Source organism: Lampris incognitus, chromosome 17 (genome assembly GCF_029633865.1).
Source record: "Lampris incognitus isolate fLamInc1 chromosome 17, fLamInc1.hap2, whole genome shotgun sequence".
NCBI classification, from domain to species: domain Eukaryota; kingdom Metazoa; phylum Chordata; class Actinopteri; order Lampriformes; family Lampridae; genus Lampris; species Lampris incognitus.
The window spans coordinates 11,774,598-11,796,940 of NC_079227.1; the positions used below are offsets into that span (position 1 = coordinate 11,774,598).

The 22,343-nt window shown below is 43.7% G+C and overlaps 1 protein-coding gene across 3 annotated transcripts; it reads left to right on the top strand.

The window, feature by feature from the left end:
• The first annotated feature begins 253 nt into the window (after positions 1–253).
• On the top strand, positions 254–21,719 carry rhot2 (ras homolog family member T2). 3 transcript variants are annotated; one of them, XM_056296817.1, is made up of 19 exons: positions 254–516; positions 2,914–3,008; positions 3,515–3,596; positions 4,262–4,305; positions 4,742–4,795; positions 5,153–5,205; positions 7,062–7,170; positions 7,312–7,413; positions 7,643–7,741; positions 9,928–10,036; positions 10,238–10,358; positions 10,672–10,756; positions 13,858–14,003; positions 14,139–14,239; positions 16,628–16,758; positions 17,240–17,320; positions 17,412–17,534; positions 18,417–18,619; positions 19,928–21,719. In XM_056296817.1, the coding sequence occupies exons 1-19, from the start codon at positions 480–482 to the stop codon at positions 20,043–20,045; spliced, it is 1,893 nt and encodes a 630-aa protein (XP_056152792.1). In that variant the 5' UTR covers positions 254–479; the 3' UTR covers positions 20,046–21,719. The 3 variants fall into 3 exon arrangements, with proteins under 3 accessions (XP_056152792.1, XP_056152794.1, XP_056152795.1); XM_056296819.1 differs by having other exon boundaries at positions 256–516; positions 2,950–3,008; XM_056296820.1 differs by lacking the exon at positions 4,262–4,305 and having other exon boundaries at positions 259–516; positions 2,950–3,008.
• The last annotated feature ends 624 nt before the right edge of the window (positions 21,720–22,343 follow it).

Genomic DNA, 22,343 nt, shown 5'->3' on the forward strand with positions numbered 1-22,343 from the left:
AATTTAACTTTAGACCAGAGGCTTAGGAGAAAAGATGAATCATTTAAAGTATTTTGGGGACTTGCGTCATAAAGATGGTTGTATCATCTGCTACCTGGCTAATGATTACTGGTCTGCCAAGTACATCTGACGGAGTGATATTTGAATTGTTAGTAAAGATAGAAAGCATTTCTGCAGCAATTATAAAGAGAAGAGGACGACCCTGTTTAACGCATGCGTAGAACAGATCTGGTTTCCGGTACGGATCGGGCAGCTACGCGCGCCTCGGCAGATATGTATACGTGCGCCTCGGCCAGAGACAGAGGACGCCTCTTGCGCGCCGCGCGAACCGGAACGACATGGTGTCACCTCTGACGCTAACGTCGCGCAATGGAGTTTGTTTGGTGTCCGCAGTTTGACATATAAAACAAAAGTTAGACTCCGGTTTGAGGTCACGGTGAGCGCGAACGACCCGACACTTAAAAAAAGGAGGAGAAAATATGAAACGAGACGTCCGGATACTGTTGCTGGGGGAGCGTAAGTCATTCCTTCCGATGCTAATGGAACCCGCCTAGCTACGTGCTAGCGCTACCCAACCGTGTGGCTAATGAGTTAGTGGATAGGCTGACACGAGCTCGGGAACTTTGAATATTCTGCCATTAAATGTGTTGTTTCGCTGAATCTACTGCCGGCAACTCATCCGGTAAATTCGTTCATTTGCGTTATTTCGATCAGTCAAACTTTATCTTGTATAGCGGGTTTCGCGTAGATATGCAGTGTCAATGCGCGTTACGTGAATGGAGAGTTAAAAGAAGGTATCGATAATCCATCTATAATAGGTCATGATGATAATAAAAACCCACAACGGAGCCTGGCCTGAAGATGCCTTGCTCATCTGGGGCTTGTAGGACCGCCGCTTCTGGCACTCGAACCCCCGTAAACGATGGCAGTTTCATCAAACCCAACTTTCCATCATATGGAGTTAAAAGTGCTTTCACGAGACTCAAACTAAACAACAAAAGAAGAATCAAAATGAAGTAGCTAACAGATATGTACGTAACACACTCGAATAGATACATAGACACACGTGTACACGCGTTGCCAAGTGAGAACGTGACGGTACACACGCACGAGAGACACGGCCCAATCACCAGGAACTCAAATGTGAATTTTTTGTCTCATGCGATCCAGGTTAAAAAGATGGGTTATTTTTTTAGCATATGTTTAAACACCTCAGCTGACATGTGTCAGGGGGTCCCAGTTTACCTTTTCCACGAGATTGCCAAAATACAACGTCAGATATTTACGATCAACTTAATTGTCTTGATGCATGCTCAGTAATCCAGGTAAGGAAAGTTGTCACTCATCTAACGACACTCATCAGGAGACGGATGAAGTCACTGAGATGAGCAAAGACACATTTCTCCCACTAAATGTTGTGTCCAGGTGAACTGATGGAACTTTCTGGAACCAACTTAGTTGGTTGTCGTGTCAGAACGGTGAATTGCTGATGCTTTAATCGCTGGCTAAATGCATATGCACATCAGTGGCCGATGTGAGAAATACTTGTGTTTTTGGAAGCAGCTACGTGTAGATTATTGCTGTCAGGGTGTCAGCCATTTGAATCAAGTTTGCTCCCCATTTGATGGCTACATTATGAACGAACTAAAATCAAAGAACAATACTTTGATCATCCTAAATTATTGTAAGGTTTATGTTTCCACTTCACGTTTCCAGTTGGCTTAAATTAAGGCATGAATGCCCTATAAATGAGATCTGGGTCACAGAAAAGGTCTATAGTACAAAATGAAACCGTCCATCCATCCATTATCCAAGCCGCTTATCTGAAGTCGGGTCACGATAATTTACAACAGTGTTTTTGTTGCAGAAGTGGCACTGCACGGCATTTTTCAGCTTCAGTAATTTTTGATTGAAATCTAAATATACATACTGTAAGTATAGTGTTTTTTCTACTGTGAACCCATCATACCACTTCTGGCATACCTAGGCTTTGACTTTATCGGGTACTTGCACGCAGATTTATATCATGCAGAAGTCTGAAATTCTCATCACTTGAAAGCATCGAACATATTAAAAGATCTATATCACTTTCGTACAATTTGCAGTGTATCTGTCAGTGTGCAACACATCAAGCTGAATTCCTAGTGTATGTAAAACTACTTGGCAAATGAAACAAGTTTTGATTCTGGTTTTAGATAGTGGTCTTGGCTTGTAACTTTGAAATACACAGACGGCAAGTGTAATTTTTGTGGGGTAGAACAGCCTATTTCCTCTACACAGTAGTGCTGACCTGCAGAACTAGGACAAGAGACTTTGTGCTAGCTTCGAGTCATACTCGCCATCACACCAGTCCTTATCAGGGTTAGCGTGTGACTGATCAAATATAAAAACCAACCACCCAGTTAACAAATGTATCGTGTCTGTGAATGTTCTCATTCATCCAGGTCATGGTTATCCAAAGGAATTGAATCGAGTGCAACTGGACTTGGTATATAGTTTGGTCTAGTCAGACCAAGCTAGTCACCACACAGACTACCAAGCTAGTCAGACTACCAAGCTAGTCTGACTAGCTTGGTCTAGTCAGAAAGGCACGAACTGATGAAGCCTCTTGGATGAGAGGCGAAAAGTCTTCACGGATATATACCAAGTCCAGTTGCACTCGATTCAATTCCTTTGGATAACAAATGTATCCAGTTTTCAAGGAAAAAACTCCCCTGCTACAAGACATACATACACAACACGAGCCTTAACTTAGTGTAGTTCACGTCAGTCGAGTCCTTTGTACTAGATGCTTTCTAAGCTGTATGCTAACAATTAAAAGCCACGTTTCCATCCAGCTGATCAGCTGGTTTTATACAAATGATTGAAAAAAATTTTTAAAAATCAAACGTGAATCAAATGTGTTTCCTTTAGCTCCTCTCACCTCCCGCATCTGGTCTCTCCCAACAGCCAAAGTGGGCAAGACCTCCCTCATCATGTCCCTGGTCGGGGAGGAGTTTCCGGAAGAGGTAAGTGTCTGTGCCACAACACTACTCTTATTTCATCTATAGTGAAAGCAAGGTTAACATTATTTCCAGGGCAGAATAAGATTTGAATTCAGTGTTCATCACAACATGTTTAACTTGTGATATTGGGCTGTACAAATAAAATTGACTTGACTTTGAACCTTAATATCTCCTCTAATACAGTTATCTGGGAATTTGGTTTTATTCTTTTTGGTAAAGTTAGCTTCATGCTTTCAGGCTCAGCTTGTTTTTGTGGTGCTGTTTACCAAGTGTTTTGATATTGTGTTTATTTTTCATTGGTGACTGTGTCTTTTAACATTCTTGTGTCAGTGCATCCCAGTGAATCTCTCTCTGCCAAATGGTAAATATGGGCTCCTGTGACTCAGTTTCAGTCTAATGACAGCATGAGACTGGATTGTGTTATTGTGTCACACACACACACACACACACACCCAACCCTGAGCTTTAGCTGAAAGTTGTCATGCAGCATGTGATGTGTTCTCCCTCAGGTCCCCCTGAGAGCAGAGGAGATCACCATACCTGCTGATGTCACGCCGGAGAAGGTGCCCACGCATATTGTGGATTATTCAGGTAATACAGCAACGATGCCATCCTGTAGCGTCGCTCACCTGTCTTATTGTGTGTGAGTATGTGTGAGAGAGAAGGAAACCTCTCCTTTATCTCTAATGCAATATAACCATGATGACAGACAATCTGGTTCTGCACTTCATTTGCATTGCATCAGGATATGATGAATGTGTTACGTGTGTTGGACACTTTATCTAGAGCTTTTCAAACTTCCCCCAAAAAAGAAAACACGTTAAATCTTAGAATATTTTCCATCAGTTTGTTTTAAAACTTAAGGTTTTTAATGTTTCCAAAAAAAAAATTCACTGGGTAGTTGTTCTTGTCAACTTCGTTGATGTCTTGAAATCAATGTCAATTTTACGGCAGGTGTCAGGTGTTTGTCGTCATGTAATGTAACTTTGAGAATTCATAACCGTGGTAAGAGTTTGTTCATCCAGCTAATGCAGCACAGCCACTTTTTTATACAACTCGTGTGCAGAGACTGCAAACTTGCAAATGGCATTAGCTGTGATCAAACCCACATATAATTTGCACATGCAGCTTTCAGATGCAACGTGCAATGTGATTATATGATTGTGTGCATTTGTGACGATGCATGCATGAGTCGCACACACACACACACACACACGGCTTGATCTGTGGGGGATGTCTGTCTTGAACTTTAACAGAGAGTGAGCAAAGTGATGCGGTTCTGAAAGAAGAGATCATCAAGGTAAATACATCTCACTCCACCACCTCTCTCCTCTCTATTCTCCTCCCACTCACATGCCTCGCTACCCTCATTTCCCCCTTCTTTTTGTCTTCTCCATTCTCCTATTCACTTTCCACTCTCTTCTTTCTCCTCATCTTCTCTTAATACAGTGGGGGGTGGGGGGTTGGGGTTGACCAGGCTTTTATGGGCATCAGAGGAGCTTCGCCTGGTATTGTTTTCTTCAAAATAAAAGCCATCTGATTGCTCCGGCACTGAGGTCTGGCGACTTGGTTAAATGAAAAACGGGTGCATTATATATCTATTGATATGCTGACTTAAGAGATGCCTGTCAGATTTTGGGAGGTATATTGAGAGCTAAAACGAATCTTTGAGATTCTGTCCCTGTGTTTGCTTTGAGGTCGTTCTTTGCCAACCATAAATCTCTCGTCCCTCACAGGCAAACGTGGTGTGTGTGGTGTATGATGTCACCAAAGAGGACACAATAGACAAGGTAACGTATTCCTGCATCTGTAGACAGTATGGATGCCCCAGCTGCACTGTTGGTGTGTGTCTATGTTTTGTCTTGTCAGTACAATGTGACCCCCCCTCCCCCCGGCTGTGTCAACATGCACTTCACTGCTGTTCTCATCCTGTGATGTTGTGTGTTCATGAACCTATGCCACCCATGTATGTACAAGATCTGCTAATGGACAGTATAGATTCATTTACTGATTCTGTAATAACTGCTCCACACTACATCACATGGTATTACATTGCATGACATTATATGATGAAATATTACATTACTTTATACTACATGATATTAAATTGAATTATCTTTAAACATAACCAATGCTTTTTCTTTCAGATCAGAACTAAATGGATCCCTTTTGTAAATGGAGATGCTGAAAAGGGGAACAAGTATGTATTAAGAGAGAGCATGAGAGCGATGGAGAGAACAAATGTGTGAGAGAGAGAGTGGGTACTTGACTTGTTTTGTTCAGCTAAGTTGTTTGGCTGCTCTGCTCTGAGTGCCGTGCCCTTGAACTTTGGACTCTTTGTCATCGGCCAGTGAGAATAATGTGGGAATTAAATCTTAAAGGGAAGTGAATAAGCTGTTCAGCATTAATCTTATTTATATGATGTAGGGATAACACTCGATTGGCAGCCATAATACTGAACAGTAGTGATGCGCAGGTCCCACGGGTAAGCTTACTAGAAAATATCACAGGTTCGGGTGGTGGGTCAAAAAGTGACAAAGCAGTGCCCCGAGTAAATTATAAATAACTTGCAGAAACATTGCGTGCAATAGGCAAGGCTGTGCATTACTCATCCATCTTCTCTTCCCCTCTATCTGTCCGTCTGTCTCTCTCTCTGTCAAACACACTAATGCCATGCCTGTCCATTCATTCATCAATATACCATTGTGGTTTTGGTCAGTGCCTGTGTTTTAGAGTGTTGAGGATTCACCTACGAGTTTTTTCCCTAAGTGGTATCCATAGCGTTTGTTTACACTGCCAAAATGCTTCTTTTTTTTTTTTTTGGTCAGAAAGACGAGGCATGCTTGTGTGCGTGTGAGAGAGAGAGAAAGGGAGAGACAGTTCATGTCTTCTTTTTTTGGGGGGATTTTTATCCCTTTTTCTCCCCAATTGTATCCGGCCAATTACCCCACTCTTCCAAGCCGTCCCGGTTGCTGCTCCACCCCCTCTGCCGATCCGGGGAGGCCTGCAGACTACCACATGTCTCCCCAGATACATGTGGAGTCGCCAGCCGCTTCTTTTCACCTGACAGTGAGGAGTTTCTCCAGGGGGACATAGCACGTGGGAGGATCCCGCTATTCCCCCCAGTCCCCCCCCCCCGTAACAGGCTCCCCGACCAACCAGACGAGGCACTAGTGCAGCAACCAGGACACATACCCACATCCGGCTTCCCACCCGCAGACACGGCCAGTTGTGTCTGTAGGATCCCCATGTTGGTAGGCAACGGAATAGACTGCCACACCACCTGGACGAGTTCATGTCTTTAATGAAGGGTTACTTGTTTTGCTGCTATTCAACAGTAAAGAACAATTTGTCTGTTTATTTAGTAGCCTAGACCCAGATGCTATCAGATACAATAGGCTATGCCTTGCTATCAGTGTGTTATACTGGGCAGACAGCCCAAAAATGAAATAGTACAACACTGCTCACTTTGCTGTTGCCTAGGCTAAATTTGGAGGTTTGTGGGTTGGGCTGGGTTCGAGTGGTTAATTCACCCATATTTTCACGGGATGGATTGGCTCTCATAATGGTTAGCATGGGTGCGGGTATTAAAAACCCCTGACCCATGCATCACTACGCAGCAGTCTTTTGTGCGTTTCTGAAGCACTGCTGAAATTGTGTCTACCAGTAACATCACCGGCAGACAATCCATGAAAGGCTGCGCTGTATAAGAAAATGTGACTAAAAGTGCTACATTACACAGCTGTATTTAGTGCTATTATTCACATTTTCTCTTACAATTCAGCCTGTTGCAACCCAGGAAGTAAGTTTTCAAATTCACAGGTTGTGTGCCAGTGATTCATAGAGGACTGCTCAGTATTATAGCTGCTAACAATGTGTTATGCCTACATATATATAGAGAGATAATGTTGAAAACCGTGATTCCTTTCCTTAAGAGTTATACTTCATAGCTGTGTCAGCCAAAAGCCAAAGATGTTATGTAAAACTGTGTGGAAGGTGTTTGTGCCTGAAATGCCCATTTGCTTTTTCCTGTAATCCTTACTGGTGTTGTTTCAGGGTTCCAATCATCCTTGTGGGGAACAAGTCAGACCTGCGCTCTGGGAGTTCAATGGAAACCATTCTACCAATCATGAACCAGTTCTCTGAGATTGAGACATGTGTAGAGGTGAGTTTCCCACCTGCTCTTACTGCAAGCATAACATACCTGCTCTCACACTTGCAATTTCACACACACACACACGCCACTTCTTTTCTAATTAGTTGAACTAGATCATTGTAATTTTATGATTTTGTTTTCCTTTTCCAGTGTTCTGCAAAGAACCTGAAGAACATTTCCGAGCTTTTTTACTATGCCCAGAAGGCTGTGCTGCACCCCACTGCCCCTCTATACGATCCAGAGGACAAACAGGTCTTTTTATTTACTTTTTATTTATCTGTATTCATCCAGGAAGGCTGACCAAGCATGCTTGCTGTTTTCCAGTTCTGCCCTACTTCACATTCATACCTACACACACACACAACCCACAATCTCAGTGGTAACTTGTTTCTTTGTTTGCTAGAAATTGTTTTTGTATGGGTACAAGGAGTTGGTGCATAGTGATGATGTCTGCCTGTTTGTCCTTTGCCATGTCATCCAGCTGAAACCTCTGTGTGTCCGAGCTCTCAGCCGAATCTTCTGCATCTCTGACCAGGACAACGACCGCATCCTCAGCGACAACGAGCTCAACACCTTTCAGGTGCCTGCCAGATGCACACATCCACTCATTTTAATTAACCTTCTCGATTAACCTTAATCAACTCACTGGTTTAACTGCTGCCCAGGTACATTTTTATTTTTTTACTAGTTTGTGTTACACGAAGAGCGAACTTGGCATTTCTCATTGATCCGGTATCCAAAAGAGAAAAAAATGATGCTGTAAATGTGTTTCTGAGCAGCAGTAACATATGACAAAGCCTATGCAGTTGGTCCATTAGTCAGTGTCCTTTTAAGGAGACGGGCTAAACGGAGTCTTTGTGATATGATAAGAAAATAACTCATTTGTAATTGATGTCCTCAGCTAATGTTAGACTTGCAAGTTAGCTAACGCTTGTCACATTAGTTTCTTACAATTAGATTTACGTTCATCCCTGTTTAACAATCAGGTTCAGGTTTATTTATATATGCATTAGAATACAATGAAATTCTTGTGCTCTAGCTCTCTGCCTGAACACAAGGACACTATCCAAAACAAAAAAAAACAAAAAAATAAAAACAGACCATGTACACAGTGAATTCATACATTATATACACAATATACAGTACACAATAACACAACAATGTATGGTGCATATGGGTGTGTCAGCTGTTAAGCAACCTGACTGCCTGTGGAAAGAAACTTACTGAGATGGCTGAGCTGTTATTTGATGCTCCGGTAGCATTGTTTAGATGGAAAGAGCGAGAACAGAACATGAGCGGGGTGGCTGGTGTCCAAATAGTGTTTTGGGCTTTCCTTTTCCAGCAAGTGGTGTAAATATTATGAGGTCGTGGTAGTTCCATGCCAATGGTTTTTGCTGCTGTTTTTACAGTCATTTGCAGCAGTTTGCAGTCCTGAGCTGTCAGGTTGCCAGACCACACTGTGATACAGCCTGTCAAGACACTCTCAATGGTACTGCGATAAAAGTTCATAAGAGTTTTAGTGCTCATCGTATTTTGCATGTCAGCAAATCATTCACTGCTGATCTCGGTAGTGGACAACTGGAGGAACACTGGATGAACCAAAAGCAGTAACCTCTGTCTTTATTTTAATAATATAATAAAGCTGGCTAAACTGTTGACGCTCGCACATGTGCGACTCACATCGCTACAGTTGACTCAGATCGGGCAGCAACGTTATCAAAAGTTATTAAAAGAATTTTGATAATCCAAAAAATAAGTTATAAAGGAACAACTTCCTCTAAGTTGCAGTCAAAACAGGAAATGTTGCATATTCTTATCGCGGCTCGATCTGAGGCAACCATAGATGAGTCACGCATGCGTGAGTGTAAAGGGTTTACCCAGCTTTTATTATAGTATGAAAAAAAAGACAGGGTTAGGATTAGACCAAAATGGTCGCATAGCAAACCTTTCCATTTTGGAAAGTGCAAGTTCATACTAGACTTGGTTGCATTCGTGCGAGGGTCCGCCAAGGAAGCTGTGCATTCACACACTGACAGGCAAAACGTTTTAATGAGGTAGTTTTTTTTTTTTTAGCTGGAGCACTGTATATTGAACTTTTTTTTTTGCCCCCCATATTTTCCATTCAATCCACTTGGTCACTGTGCAAAAGTCCTATAATGGCAGGAAAAACACTGGTTATCCTGTCCATGGGTGCATGTATCTGTCCACTGCTAATCTCGCATACTACTGGGCCTGTCAGCCTAGTATTTTTTTTCCACTGTTATGGCTGTATGATCAAAGACCTCTCGTGGTTGCGGTGATTCAAAACCTTTGAAAAACCCGTTTTATACTGCAATTGAGTGCTAACTCCTCAGCTGGTTTTGTCCGAGCATCGGGGAAGGGGAGATACGCAGGCAGTGCCTCTGTATTTTCCTTTCTCCCGGTAGGCAAAAAAGGGGTGGTTTGTTGCCAAGTCCGAGCACTGAGAAGAGGAGGCCTGGCGGAGTTCTCTCCTAGTTTGAAGTGCAGACTAAAGAATGCAATTACCCCCTCTAGTGGCAAAAGACAGTACCACTGGTTATCAGTGGCATTAAAAGTTAAATACGTACATCAAGGCAAAAATGGTTCATCTCTGACAAGCCTAAGATCTGTATAACAAACAAACAAAACCGGTAACTGTATATGCAAGTGATGAGCATTCACATCTCTCCCACCTGTTTTTGGAAAACACTACTACCTGTTTAACTGAGGAGACTTCTGCTGACTAAGAACTTTCTGTTTGAACAGAAATCTTGTTTTGGTAACCCGCTGGCACCTCAGGCCCTGGAGGATGTGAAGACTGTGGTTTGGAAGAACACCAGCGATGGAGTACAGGACAACGGCCTCACACTCAATGGTATCAACAACAAAAAAAAATGTGAAAAAAGATTTGGCCAATAATCGCCACAAAAATTATAACTATTGTCCTGTCCAAAGCATCAGAGCAGCACTTTGTTTCAGACTAGCTGTGTGTATTTAACACTACAGTTGTCTTGTATTTTGGTTCAAATGGGGTTGCAAATTAACAAATGGGGCTTCCTGTCTCTGATTCCCTCAGGTTTCTTGTTCCTGAATACATTATTTATCCAGAGGGGTCGGCATGAGACCACATGGACGATCCTGAGGAAGTTTGGTTATGATGACACGCTGGAGCTTACAGACGACTACCTTTACCCACAGTATGACTCAGTGTTACCACAGCTGATATATGTAAAAATGGCTTTACTCTCGGTTACAGGGCTAGTACGTGTCAGTGGGACTGGGCTGGTATGTGTATAATCCCAGCAGGTGGTATGTGACGCCAAAGGTCCTCGTAATGTGGTATTAATATGTTACCATGCAGCTAAGATAGATACTACATCTCCTGCTGCAGATTTTTTATGTATGTGGGTGTTCATGTCTGTGTCTGTCTCTGTGTTCGTGTGTGTGTTGTGTCATCACTGGATACTATATACTGTCTCTCTCTTTGTTGGTGTTGTCTTGCGTTGCTAGGTTACGGGTTCCCGTGGGCTGCACCACAGAGCTCAACCACTTTGGTCACCAGTTCCTCCAGAGGCTGTTTGATAAGTACGATGAGGTGAGTGAAAGCTCCGTCCACTGTTAGTCACATGACCCTCCAAGTCCATGAAAATTTTCTGATTCAAAAAATCATTTTGATCTGACCCTGTCAGCTTGGGGGTGACACTCATTTATTTTTGCAGTGGTCAGAAGCAGCAGTGATTAACTTTGAAACTGACATATTCCTAAAATGTTTCCATATGACAACAGCTTATCAATCAGAACATGTCTACTGTTCTCTTCATTTTTAAGGTGTTAAAGTAATAACAAAATTCAAGTACTCCTACAAATTCAAAACTTAAGTTTTATAAAGGTATTTAGTGATCTGTCATTGGGAATCTCCTGGTGTGCTGGTACCTGTCTGTATGAGCGACGGGATTCGGGTTTCATTGCTTTCTCTGTGACTGGACTAGCCTTTACTATTTGTTATTGATTTTATAATGTGCTGGTCTTTTAAAAAATGGAAATTCCACGTAAGGTCTGTAGAAACATGTAGTTTGATGAAGTTCACACTGCCTGCATTAATTCTGGTCCAAGGATTGCATTTTTACAAGCATGCGGGCTATTTATTGGCGAGCTGACGGCACATAAGCCACATTGGCTGCTACACCTTATTGGTTGTCCCAGAAAAATCACTTGCAACCGGTCTATTTCTCTCTGCCTCCTACATCAAACTGTTGGAAAGCTGCTCCACTGTAATACTGATCGATTGATTGTCAGACAGAATTGCACATCATCACATTTCAAATGGATAAAATAATATCAAATCTTGGATTGCAGTTTTAATTGAATAGCTGCAAGAAAAATCTGAGGACACCCAGAGTGAAATATACTCCAATAGCAGCTTATATATCAGTTAATGTAATAATTATACGTCATCGCATGCTGTTTTAAAGCCTAATTTTATCAAGTCATTAAATAATATACTGATTTTGAAGTTCGAACTTATGTTTCAATTACTTGTCACCACCAGCAGATGTCGACATTTACAAGTTTTAAGTTTAGAGAAATAGTAGTTACCTTGGCTGTAACTCCAGTTTTATGAGTAAGTGCGTAGCCCTCTAACTGGCTTTGCTATTGGTTTACCCTTTGAGGCTCCACCTTGTCACCTGAGATAGATCTTTTCCCTCTCCACCCAATCAACTGGTAAGATTAAGATGTACTTTATTAACCCCCATAGGGAAATTCATCCTCTGCATTTAACCCATCCTAGCCATGTAGTTAGGAGCAATGGGCAGCCGCCGTGCAGCACCCAGGGACGACCAACTCCAGTTCTTCTCCCATGCCTCGGTCAGGGGCACAAACAGGAGTATTAACCTAACATGCCTGTCTTGATGGTGGAAGGAAATGGGTGCATCCATAGGAGGTGATAGGAGCCACACAGCGCCCCACCGCCTATAAAACCCCAGTGTCTCCACAGCTTGTCTTGAACTCGGCAACAAAGACTGGGGCCAGCTGTGCTAGAGGTTAGAGGGCTACGCACGTACTAATAGAACTATAGTTACATCCAAGGTAACTAATATTTCTATATTGTATGTGCTCTGCCCTCTTAATGTGCTTCACTATTTGTTCACACCTAAGGATGAATGTACTCCCAGCTGGGCCCAACTGACACTAGTCAGATACCAGCCAGCATAACACCCTACACAACAGCAGTCCAACGGTCGAGTACTGCCCCCTCTGAGAGTCTCGTACTTCACCACAACAGCAGTCCAACGGTCAAGCACTGCCCTACCTGGGGCTCTCGTACTGTACTGCAACAACCTGCCGAGGGCTTGGCACAGCCGACTTGTCAGTTGACTGAAGATGAGGCCCCCCCATGATCGTGTGCTGAGCACTGCATGGGATACCAAGTCAGCAGTCATATCTCTGAGATTTGACTGAACCAAGGTTGAAGTGGAGGACCAGGAAGCCACCAAGCAGATGTCTTCCACTTACACTTCCCTGAAAAGTGCCATCGAGGATGCAATGTCCCTAGTAGAGTAAGCCCTGAGACCCACAGGGGTGGGATGGTCCATAGCATCATAACTCTTGCGGATTACATCACAAATCCTGTGGGCGAGCCATTGCTCTGACAGAGGAGCCCCATGAGCCTGACCAGCATGGCAGATGACCAGTCTGTTGGGTTTTCTGACCATCGCTGAGTGTTCCACATAACAACAAAATGCTCTCACCGGACACAGAGTGTGGAGGTGCTCCTCCTCCTTGCCAGAGTGAGGAGGAGGAAGAATGCTCTCAGACGGATGACCCTGGACCTGAATGAGGTGGTGATGACCTTCAGCCAGAAGGACAGGTTGGGATGCAGTTTCACTGACCCCTTGTTGTCACTGACAGACATGCAGGAGGGATATACCGACAAGGCATACAGATCCCCCGCCCTCTTGGCCGAAGTAAGAGCCAAGAGAATAGCCGTCTCGATAGATAACAACTCCAAGTCTGCCTGGCTAAGCGGCTCAAATGGTGGACCACTCAACCCGTCCAGAACTGTCTGCGGGTCCCACTGAGTAATTAGGCATCAAGTAGAGGGTCTCAGCCTATGGACCCCCATCAGCAAACGCTTAATCAAGGCGTGGCTATTGATTGTGAAGCAGCCTAACCCATCATGGCCCGCTGTCATCGCTGCTGCAAACACTGCAGAGGTGGAAGCGGCTTGCTGGTGCGGAAGAGGCGAAAGGAGTCGGTCTACTTCTGCCTGTTGTCGTGCTACACCTGGGGGAGAAGGAGGCAGGTAGGGCAGGTCTCTGCTGACACTAACTGAGGCAAAAGAAGCCAGCCTGGTCGCTGTCCAGAGAAGACATTTCAGTGGAGCAGGAGGAGCAGGTCTTGATAGAGGAACTATTATAACTGTGACACCGGAGAGTGACATATAGAGAAAAAAAATCGCAGATCCGTACTCTAAAGTGGCTGAGTGAAAAAGGGAGATGAGCTGCAGAGACGCTGGGGTTTTATAGGTGGTGGGGCGGTGTGTGGCTCCCACCACTTAATTGGGTGATGAGAGAAAAGATCTGTCTCGGGTGCTGAGGCAGAGCCTCGAAGGGTAAACCAATAGTGATGCCTGTTAGAGGGCGGAGCATGTACAACATAGAACTAACCAGGTCGTCTCTTTTTGTTCCCCTCCAGGATAAGGACTCTGCCCTGTCTCCCACTGAGCTAAGGAATCTCTTCTGTGTTTTTCCCTACATGCCTTGGGGTGCTGAGGTTTACTCAGCCGTGCCAACCACAGACGAAGGCTATATCTCTTATCATGGCTACCTCTGCCAGTGGACGTAAGCGGTCTCAGTCACTCTGTGATCTTTTTTTACTTTGGTGGGCACGCACTGGTTTTATACTTTTGTGAGCCTGTTTGTATGCCAGCCACACTACTCAGTACTCCCCTGTGTGTCCCCCACATCCACATGCAGGCTGTCAGCATACCTTGATGTCCACCGGTGCCTGGAGTATCTAGGATATCTAGGCTACCCCATCCTCACTGACCAGGAGTCACAGACTGCAGCCGTCACAGGTGTGTGTGTGTGTGTGTGTGTGTGTGTGTGTGGCATGCTCGGTTATATCTGCAGTCTTTGTAGCGGCAGGGTTGTCACGGGTCTGAAAGTGCTTGGATTTAAAAAAAAAATCAAGAACTTGAAAGTGCTTGGATTTACTGAGCAATAAAGATGTCCTTAAAAGTGCTTGGATTTAGCCCACCGGAATCTGAGTTTGAGCCTTGTGTGCGCTGTCATCTCAAAATTCAACTGATACCATTTTTATGCATCTGGAGTGCTGGGCCAAGCTTGATACTTTCTTTCACAGTCCTTGAAATCTGTCATTACAAGAGTGGCAACCCTGAGAGGGGTATTGTTCTAATGCACATATGATTCATGTGCAAACTTTGCATGTTGGCATTTTACACAGAAGATGCCTTCAGACAAGCTATTGTCTGAAGGCATAGTGTTAATCCATGTCTTGACCCAAAGTGTTGACTAACATGTTAGCAGTTACCACAGAGAAAGTCAGGCCATGGCATCATCAATCTACTGGAATAAAGTCAAGTTTTATTATCAGCCAAATTTGTTTTTGTTTTTTGTTTTTTTCTGGGATTTTCCCCAATTGTATCCAGCCAATTACCCCACTCTTCCGAGCCATCCCGGTCGCTGCTCCACCCCCTCTGCCGATCCGGAGAGGGCTGCAGACTACCACATGCCTCCTCCGATACAGGTGGAGTCGCGAGCCGCTTCTTTTCACCTGACAGTGAGGAGTTTCACCAGGGGGACATAGGATGTGGGAGGATCACGCTACAGTTGCCCCTCCCTCCTGAACAGGTGCCCCCGACCAACCAGAGAAGGCGCTAGTGCAGCGACCAGGACACATGCCCACATCCGGCTTCCCAACCGCAAACACAGCCAGTTGTGTCTGTTGGGACGCCCAACCAAGCCGGGGTAACATTGGGATTCGAACCGCTGATCCCTAAATTGGTAGGCAACGGAATAGACTGCCATGCCACCTGGATGCCCCCCATAAACTAGTATTTAACAGAAAGGAGTGCTTGGTATTGGTCATTGTAAAAAGAACCAGACCCAACACCATGTAATAATCTAGTAAACTGGTTTTTAAAGAGTGATATGTAGAAATGCCCTGAAGATGTGTAAAGGGGACAGAGCATCAAAGAATGAAACAGTATGTATCAAGGAAAGTGAATTGAACAAGCGAGACTGCAGATAGTGGGCTTGTACTGGGCAGCCCTCACATTGAGTGAATACACATAAAGTGAAGGAAGTGACCCTTTGCTGGTAGGAGCACATGTCAACATGAAACTAAACTGAAACACCAAGGTGTTCTCTCTCAAACCCATAATCCCTGTCTCCTAATAAACCTGGTTCGCTGACTGGGATTACAGTTTCTCTGTAATCTGCTCCAGCATGGGTCCTGCAGATCTGCATACATTTCTGTCCCTTGAGTTAGAAATGAAGCATGAATGATCATCAGGCTTTTGCACGTTTTTGGAGCATGTGTGTGGACACATCAGTAAATGTTCTTCACTTCGTGTACCACACCTAAAACCACAACAAGCTTTTTGCTGCATGCTAATGTTAACTCATGAAGTCAGTTAACCTCTGCCTGGCAGTCAGTCCCCAGGAGTGTTTCTTTTGTACATGTGTGTACCGTGTATCTGAATTTATGTATGAGATATAACCATAGTAGGTGAAAGGGGAGTGAGAGTGCATGCCTGGTCATGGGATTAGGGGGTGTGATGTAACATGTCTCATTGGCTCACACTCAGAGGTGACCCCACTCTAATGCTGCATTCACATGGAATCTGGTAAATGGCAGGCGGCAAACCGGAAGTCATTACTGTGGATTACAGCAGGACGGTAAAATCAGATAACGCTGGCAAATTACCCCGGCAACGGCACAGCCATCCAATGTTAAAACATTTTAACTTTTTGCTGTCCTCCTCGACAGAATTTACAACTGGATGTTACGTAGCACATCACAAAACAGAAAAGATGGCAGATTAATTTTATAGGTATATGAATTGAGTCTATAATTAAATATAACCAATACAAAACACGTTTGCACAATTTAATTTTTTTTTCTGCAAACAATACATCACCACCATAGCAGCCCATGTAGTTTTTTTTTTTTTTTTATCATCCTGCTGTTCCATCACGCGGTTTTTGGTTTTTCCCCGTTTCGTTTTGCCAACTTCAGTTTATCGTCTCCCGGATTTCATGTAATACAGCATAAGTGTGATGGATGGTTGGGTCACTGCCGCAATGCTGTAGCTCTCCACTAGGGGGTCCAGTTGACAGGCCTCTGGCTAGAGGAGATAAAGTGTAACAGGGCTGTACAGCAGAGCTTTGAGAATTTATTTGTTCCCTGTCACTGTATATGTGTGTGTGCTTGCATGCAGTGACAAGGGAGAAGGAGGTGGACCTGGATAAGGGTCAGACCCAGAGGTCGGTCTTTCTCTGTAAGGTGATTGGACCACGAGGGACAGGAAAAACAGCCTTCCTTCAGGCCTTTGTGGGCCGAAACCTCACGGTACGATACCATTTGTCAGTATGTCAGAGCACATCAAACATCATAATACAACAATAATATCACTGTATTATTCCAATAATGTTACGATTACCACGCCTTTATCACAGTATCACATAATTATCACTGTAACATCACAGTAATATAACAATAAGTATCTTCCTCAAGGATACTTTTCACAGGTATGGTAGTACAGGAACCAAACATGGTTTCTTCAGTTTGGAGGATGGTCTTGCAACCACAAGGCTATCCTACCACGCGGAGTGTAGCTAACATTAGATAGTTTGTCCAAAACTCAACAAATATCACAATATTGAACGATAATTCACTGAGAACTGGTAACCCTTCAACTTTTAAATGCAAATATAGACATGGATTTTTTCCATTGATGTTATATCGCTCCACGCCATCTGAAGAGGTTTCTGTATGCCCACATTGATCAGTCTGACGAGGTGTCACCTGCTTTTCTTCCTGTGGCCTCCAGAGAACTGGAAGTTCCAACGGTGCCTTCTCTCCCTACACCATAAACACTATTCAAGTCAGCAACCAGGAGAAGTTCCTCATTGTAAGTATCTCGCCTCAGATCCCGGCCCTCACCTTTCAGCTGACCTCTAACCCCACAGAAGTCATACCTGTCTCCTCTTTCTCCTCTGCAGCTCTACGAGGTGGACGTGGAGACGGAGTTTCTCAAGGCGTCGGACGCCTCCTGCGACGTGGCCTGTCTGATGTATGATACCAGCGACCCACACTCCTTCGACTACTGTGCCAGCATCTACAAGGTCAGAGGGGCACTCTGTTTCTGTCACAGGAAAACACCGTACTGTAATCCATCAGTCCAAATCTCTGACATATTGGGCATCCTCAAATACAAATGCTACAACTATAATAATAATGATACTAATGATAATAATACTCATGGTGTTGATAATTGTAATGATAATAACAAAAAAATAACATATATAGTTATTTATTTGTATTTCTCACAGCTTGTTAAAATGTAGTTTACCTAGTGCTTAAAGCTACAATCCTGAAGACTGTTGTTTTTGTTTAACATACTGATATTGGTGATGGTGTAACTGCAGTGGTGTTTAACCATTCCAAATCCCGGAGAGCCATTCAAAATAAACCGGTCACCGGTGCTGTTGTGTCAGCTCTTTCCCACAACCAAAAAAAAAAACAAAACGTGGTTGAACCTGGGTTTTACTTGTTGATGTTGTACTGTCTGTTGAAAGGTCTTGTACTTTGTGGTCTTCTACTAGCTCATTCTGTCATATCTACTTGTTCGACACAACAACTTAATTTCTTCTTCAAACTCACAATACTTGCCTTCTTTCTCATTGGTTGCTATGGTGTAGACGTAAAACACTATGCATGGTATGATTTTCCCAGGGAAAGTCATTACAGATGGTAACAATTAAAATGAGCAACTACAAAAGTGTTGTTGATTTGGATATTTGTTGATAAGCAGCTGTCTCAAATATACTAGTGATGTATCCAGGATTATAGCTATAGTATGACAACTAACCATCACTCAACACATTATGGGAACCCAATTCTAAACTGATCTAGATCAACCTATCCCTCTCTATCCGTTCAGTTCTCCTGTTGTCTCTGTGCCATTTTATCCTCATACCTTTTCTTCTTCATCTGCTGTTCACTAGCAACATTACATGGAGAGCAGCATCCCGTGTGTGCTCGTGGCCTCCAAGGCAGACCTGCCCCAGGTGAATCAGCTCCACGGGATGACCCCTGCCGAGTTCTGCTACAAACACCGGCTGCCTCCACCCATACCCTTCTCCTGCCTGTTCCCAGAGTCCACCAACAGGAACGCCTACACCAAGCTGGCCTGGGCCGCCATGTTCCCGTACGTCACACTGACATCAGCACAGTCTCTGTCTAAACTTTTATTTATTTATTTTTTAACTACTTTATTAATCTCTGTAGGGAAATTCGTGCTCTGCATTTAACCCATCCTAGCTGTGTAGCTAGGAGCAGTGGGCAGCCGCCGTACAGCGCCCGGGGACCAACCCCAGCTCGTCTTGCCATGCTTCGGTTAGGGGCACAGACATGAGCATCAGCCCTAACATGCATGTCTTTTTGATGGTGGGGGAAATCGTAAAACCCACTGCAGACACACAGAGAACATGCAAACTCCACACAGAGGACGACTCGGGATGACCCCCAAGGTTGGACAATCTCGGGGTTCGAACCCAGGACTTTGTTGCTGTGAGGCGACAGCGCTAACCACTGGGCCACCTTGCGGCTCGCTTTAATCACACATTTCTTTTTATTGGACCTAATATTGAGTAATCGAGTAAATTGACTTAATAGCAGGGTTTCCAAATTTCGTGGAGAATCCGTTCCATCTCACTGTAAACATAGAAGCACATCCTCTTTCCAGTTAGAATCCAGATGTAGTTCGCTGAGAGATGTATGCAAGGCGGGGGTCCTGCTAAAGGTTGCTGCCTTGCGCTGGTTTTGTGTCCACGGTGCGTGTGGTTTACAGAGGATTTATCAGAGAGCAGTAACACTGTCAGTGACATTTTGACTTTATGATAGCAAAGAAAGACCATTATGCGTCAGGGGTGATGGAAAGTGTTAGAAAAACAATAGCCAACAAGGTGTTGAGATTTTTGGCTTTCACAACCTGCGTTCTGGTCAACAATTTTTATTTTGGTAAACAAACAAGTAGGGGGCGCCCCCAGCCTTTAGAAAGCTACGGGTCCTCATGCTCATCTCGTGTGTATATTTAAACTTTCCTATATGGAGGAGGCAGCTTTGCAATACAACCCTAAAGAATCCAAAAAGCCATCTGGCAAAAAGTTTGTCTTGCAGACCACCGTTGCCAGTATTGTTGCAATTCCTGCTATTTTCAATGGTTGCTGGTAGAAGTCACTAGAGAAAAATTTTGCTGTTTATACCTTAAAGAAAAACACTCTGATGATGAGTAAAACACTAATTTTAGTTTAGTTTTATGACTTGCAATTTAGTTTCGAACGGTAACTTAACAAAGGCATTTTTCATTCATATTTGAATAAACTTCTATGTTGTCAAAGGGAGACTTTTCTCAAGTATTCTACCCTTGCTTTGAATGTGACTGAGCCAGACAGAAAAGAGAACTGGAACTATCTCGTTTCATAATATTTTGTGTATGTTTTCGTCTCTGCCATAGACACCTGAATGGTTCGGACATGAGCAGCACGTCTTTCTGGCTAAGGGTAACGTTGGGAGCGGCGGTAGTCACGGTCCTGGGCTTCGCCATCTACAGAGCCATCGCCAGGCAGAAATGACTGGACAACGAGCCTGACCCTCTGGCCTTTAAGACCAAACCTCCAAGACTTGTTCCAGTCCCACCTCATTGTTTGCACCGTACGGACAGACGGACTCCAAAGTAATTTCATCATAAATCCCCAGGAACTTTGGTCTCTTCCCAGAATCATCTGCTCCGTAAACCTCTATTCCTGCTCTGTTTCTGGCTTCCTGATGTACCCTCTGACTCACTCTGTGCTCATAATCTGAAGGCAGCTGGAAGCCAGAGGTTGTATGTCGACCCCCTCCCTTCTCTGCTCTGCCTTATGTAGTCCAAGCAGGCTTAGCAGGAGTTCGCCTCCCTGCACGCAGTGCATTGCTAAGCAAGTAGCTGCTACGTTAGCATCTAAATGGGTGCTTTTACAAAGGAGAGGAACTATTAAGAGGATGTGGTGTCACACCTCTATCCTTGCCCACTCTTGTCTCTTGAGTATTTATGATGATTGGGGGGGAATTTTCCTTCTGTATGCAGTTTTTCCTAAGCAAAGTAGAAAAAAATGCCAAATTGTGAATTGAGGATCACAATGTATGACTGACTCTTCAAAATGGCAGCATGAAGCATTTTCAAAGATCTTTATTCCAAATCGGTTGGGAAGGTGTCCAAAGACTAGGCGTTGCTGTTTTTCCACGCTCAAATCTCTGAAAGCACGTGTCAGAAGCCGCTGACATGGTGTTGTCCACTGGCAGACATCCTACATGGCCACTTCCTGGAGCTCTCCAGTGAAGTCAAGACCACCTTCACTTTGACCAAGAGATGGTAATAGATGTTCAGAACTGATTTGCCAAATACAGACGCATCTAGCAGCAGTGATTTGTCCAAGCGTACTATTTGCCCTTTATCAGTTATAAGAATTAATGAGCCATTTGAATAAAGTCACCATTCCTTCTCAAGTCTGGAAAATGTGGAAGTCTTTGGAAAATATTTTAATCTTTTTTTCCAGACCTTGAAACCGAGACTTCCTGCACAAATCTGCTGAAGCTTGAAAATCGTCTTGTTCAACTCTTATACACGATTGGCTAAGAATATATATAGCTGCAGACCTCAGTGACATTTCATTTACATTTGCAAATTTTATTTTTTTGTGAAGAAAAATCATCAACTATGGTGTCATATGACCTGATTAACACTACCCTACTACTGTCAACCTACAGTTTTACAGCACAGATGGATAAACGTCGCGGGAAAAAGAACGGAAATGTCAAATAGAAAGTTTATTGGTGCCCTGTAATCTGATCATATTTATTATTTTTACCCATTTTTTACCCCAAAAGTTGTAGCTTGGTGGGAAGAAATGTGAATTTTTACATATGCCATGAAGTAAAAAACACGTTCTGGTCATTTTACAATCAAATTTATGTCTGGGAGAGAAAAGAGCTGAAGAAATATCTACCTCCCTCCGTCTCCTCCTGAGGTGATTTCAGCGCTGGAAACTGGATGGACATCAAATCAAACCATTTCAGCGAAATCAAACAGATTGTGAGCAGACACCTTGAAATAACTCCATTTGCCCTTAATAATTTTTTTTGCCAACATGTGACAGTTATTCTTTGGTTGTTTTTTTGGGGGGGGGGGCTGCTGTTATCACAGAATATATTTCTGTGACTTGATATAAATTATGGCTTAAAACCGACTGAAAAATGAAACCAAATTAGATGCTTGATTAATAAAGCAAAACCGAGACTTGACTTTATTTCCGCCTAAATATTGTATGGTGGGGTGGAGGTGAACTGTTTGAACACTCGAGAGACGTGACCCTGGAAGTTGGGGTTATGAAACTTTTGTCCACACTTGGGATACATGCTGTCAGTTCTACTAAGCCAATATCTTTAATGTTGAATGAGTGTTGGTGCAGCTGCAACACCAGTTGGGCCGCTACCCTGTTATGCAGTTGATTGAAAGTATTGCAAAATGCGACTTAAACTTGCCTTACTAACGATACGTCTTTGAGATTCCACGTGTACCACTTGGATAATTCAGCGCGCGGGTAAGGAGCCTGTCAGTTTGTTCCTGCTGTTTGAATGTGCTACGAACGAGCGACTATAGAACAGCTTGATTTGTGTGTAACTTGTCTTCCCATCAGTTGGACGTCGCCGCTGAAGGCAAGTTCTGCCGAGCCGCCGCTAGATGGCGGCGATGCGCCGCAGGTAAGAAACGAGTTTAATTAAATGGGCTTGTTGGAGCGAAGGAGGTCGGAAAACCGGAATTAACGCCAATAAAGCCCCGGGGAGTGAACCGCTCTGCCGAGCGCACCTTGCCGCGCTATGGTCACGTCAGGGTC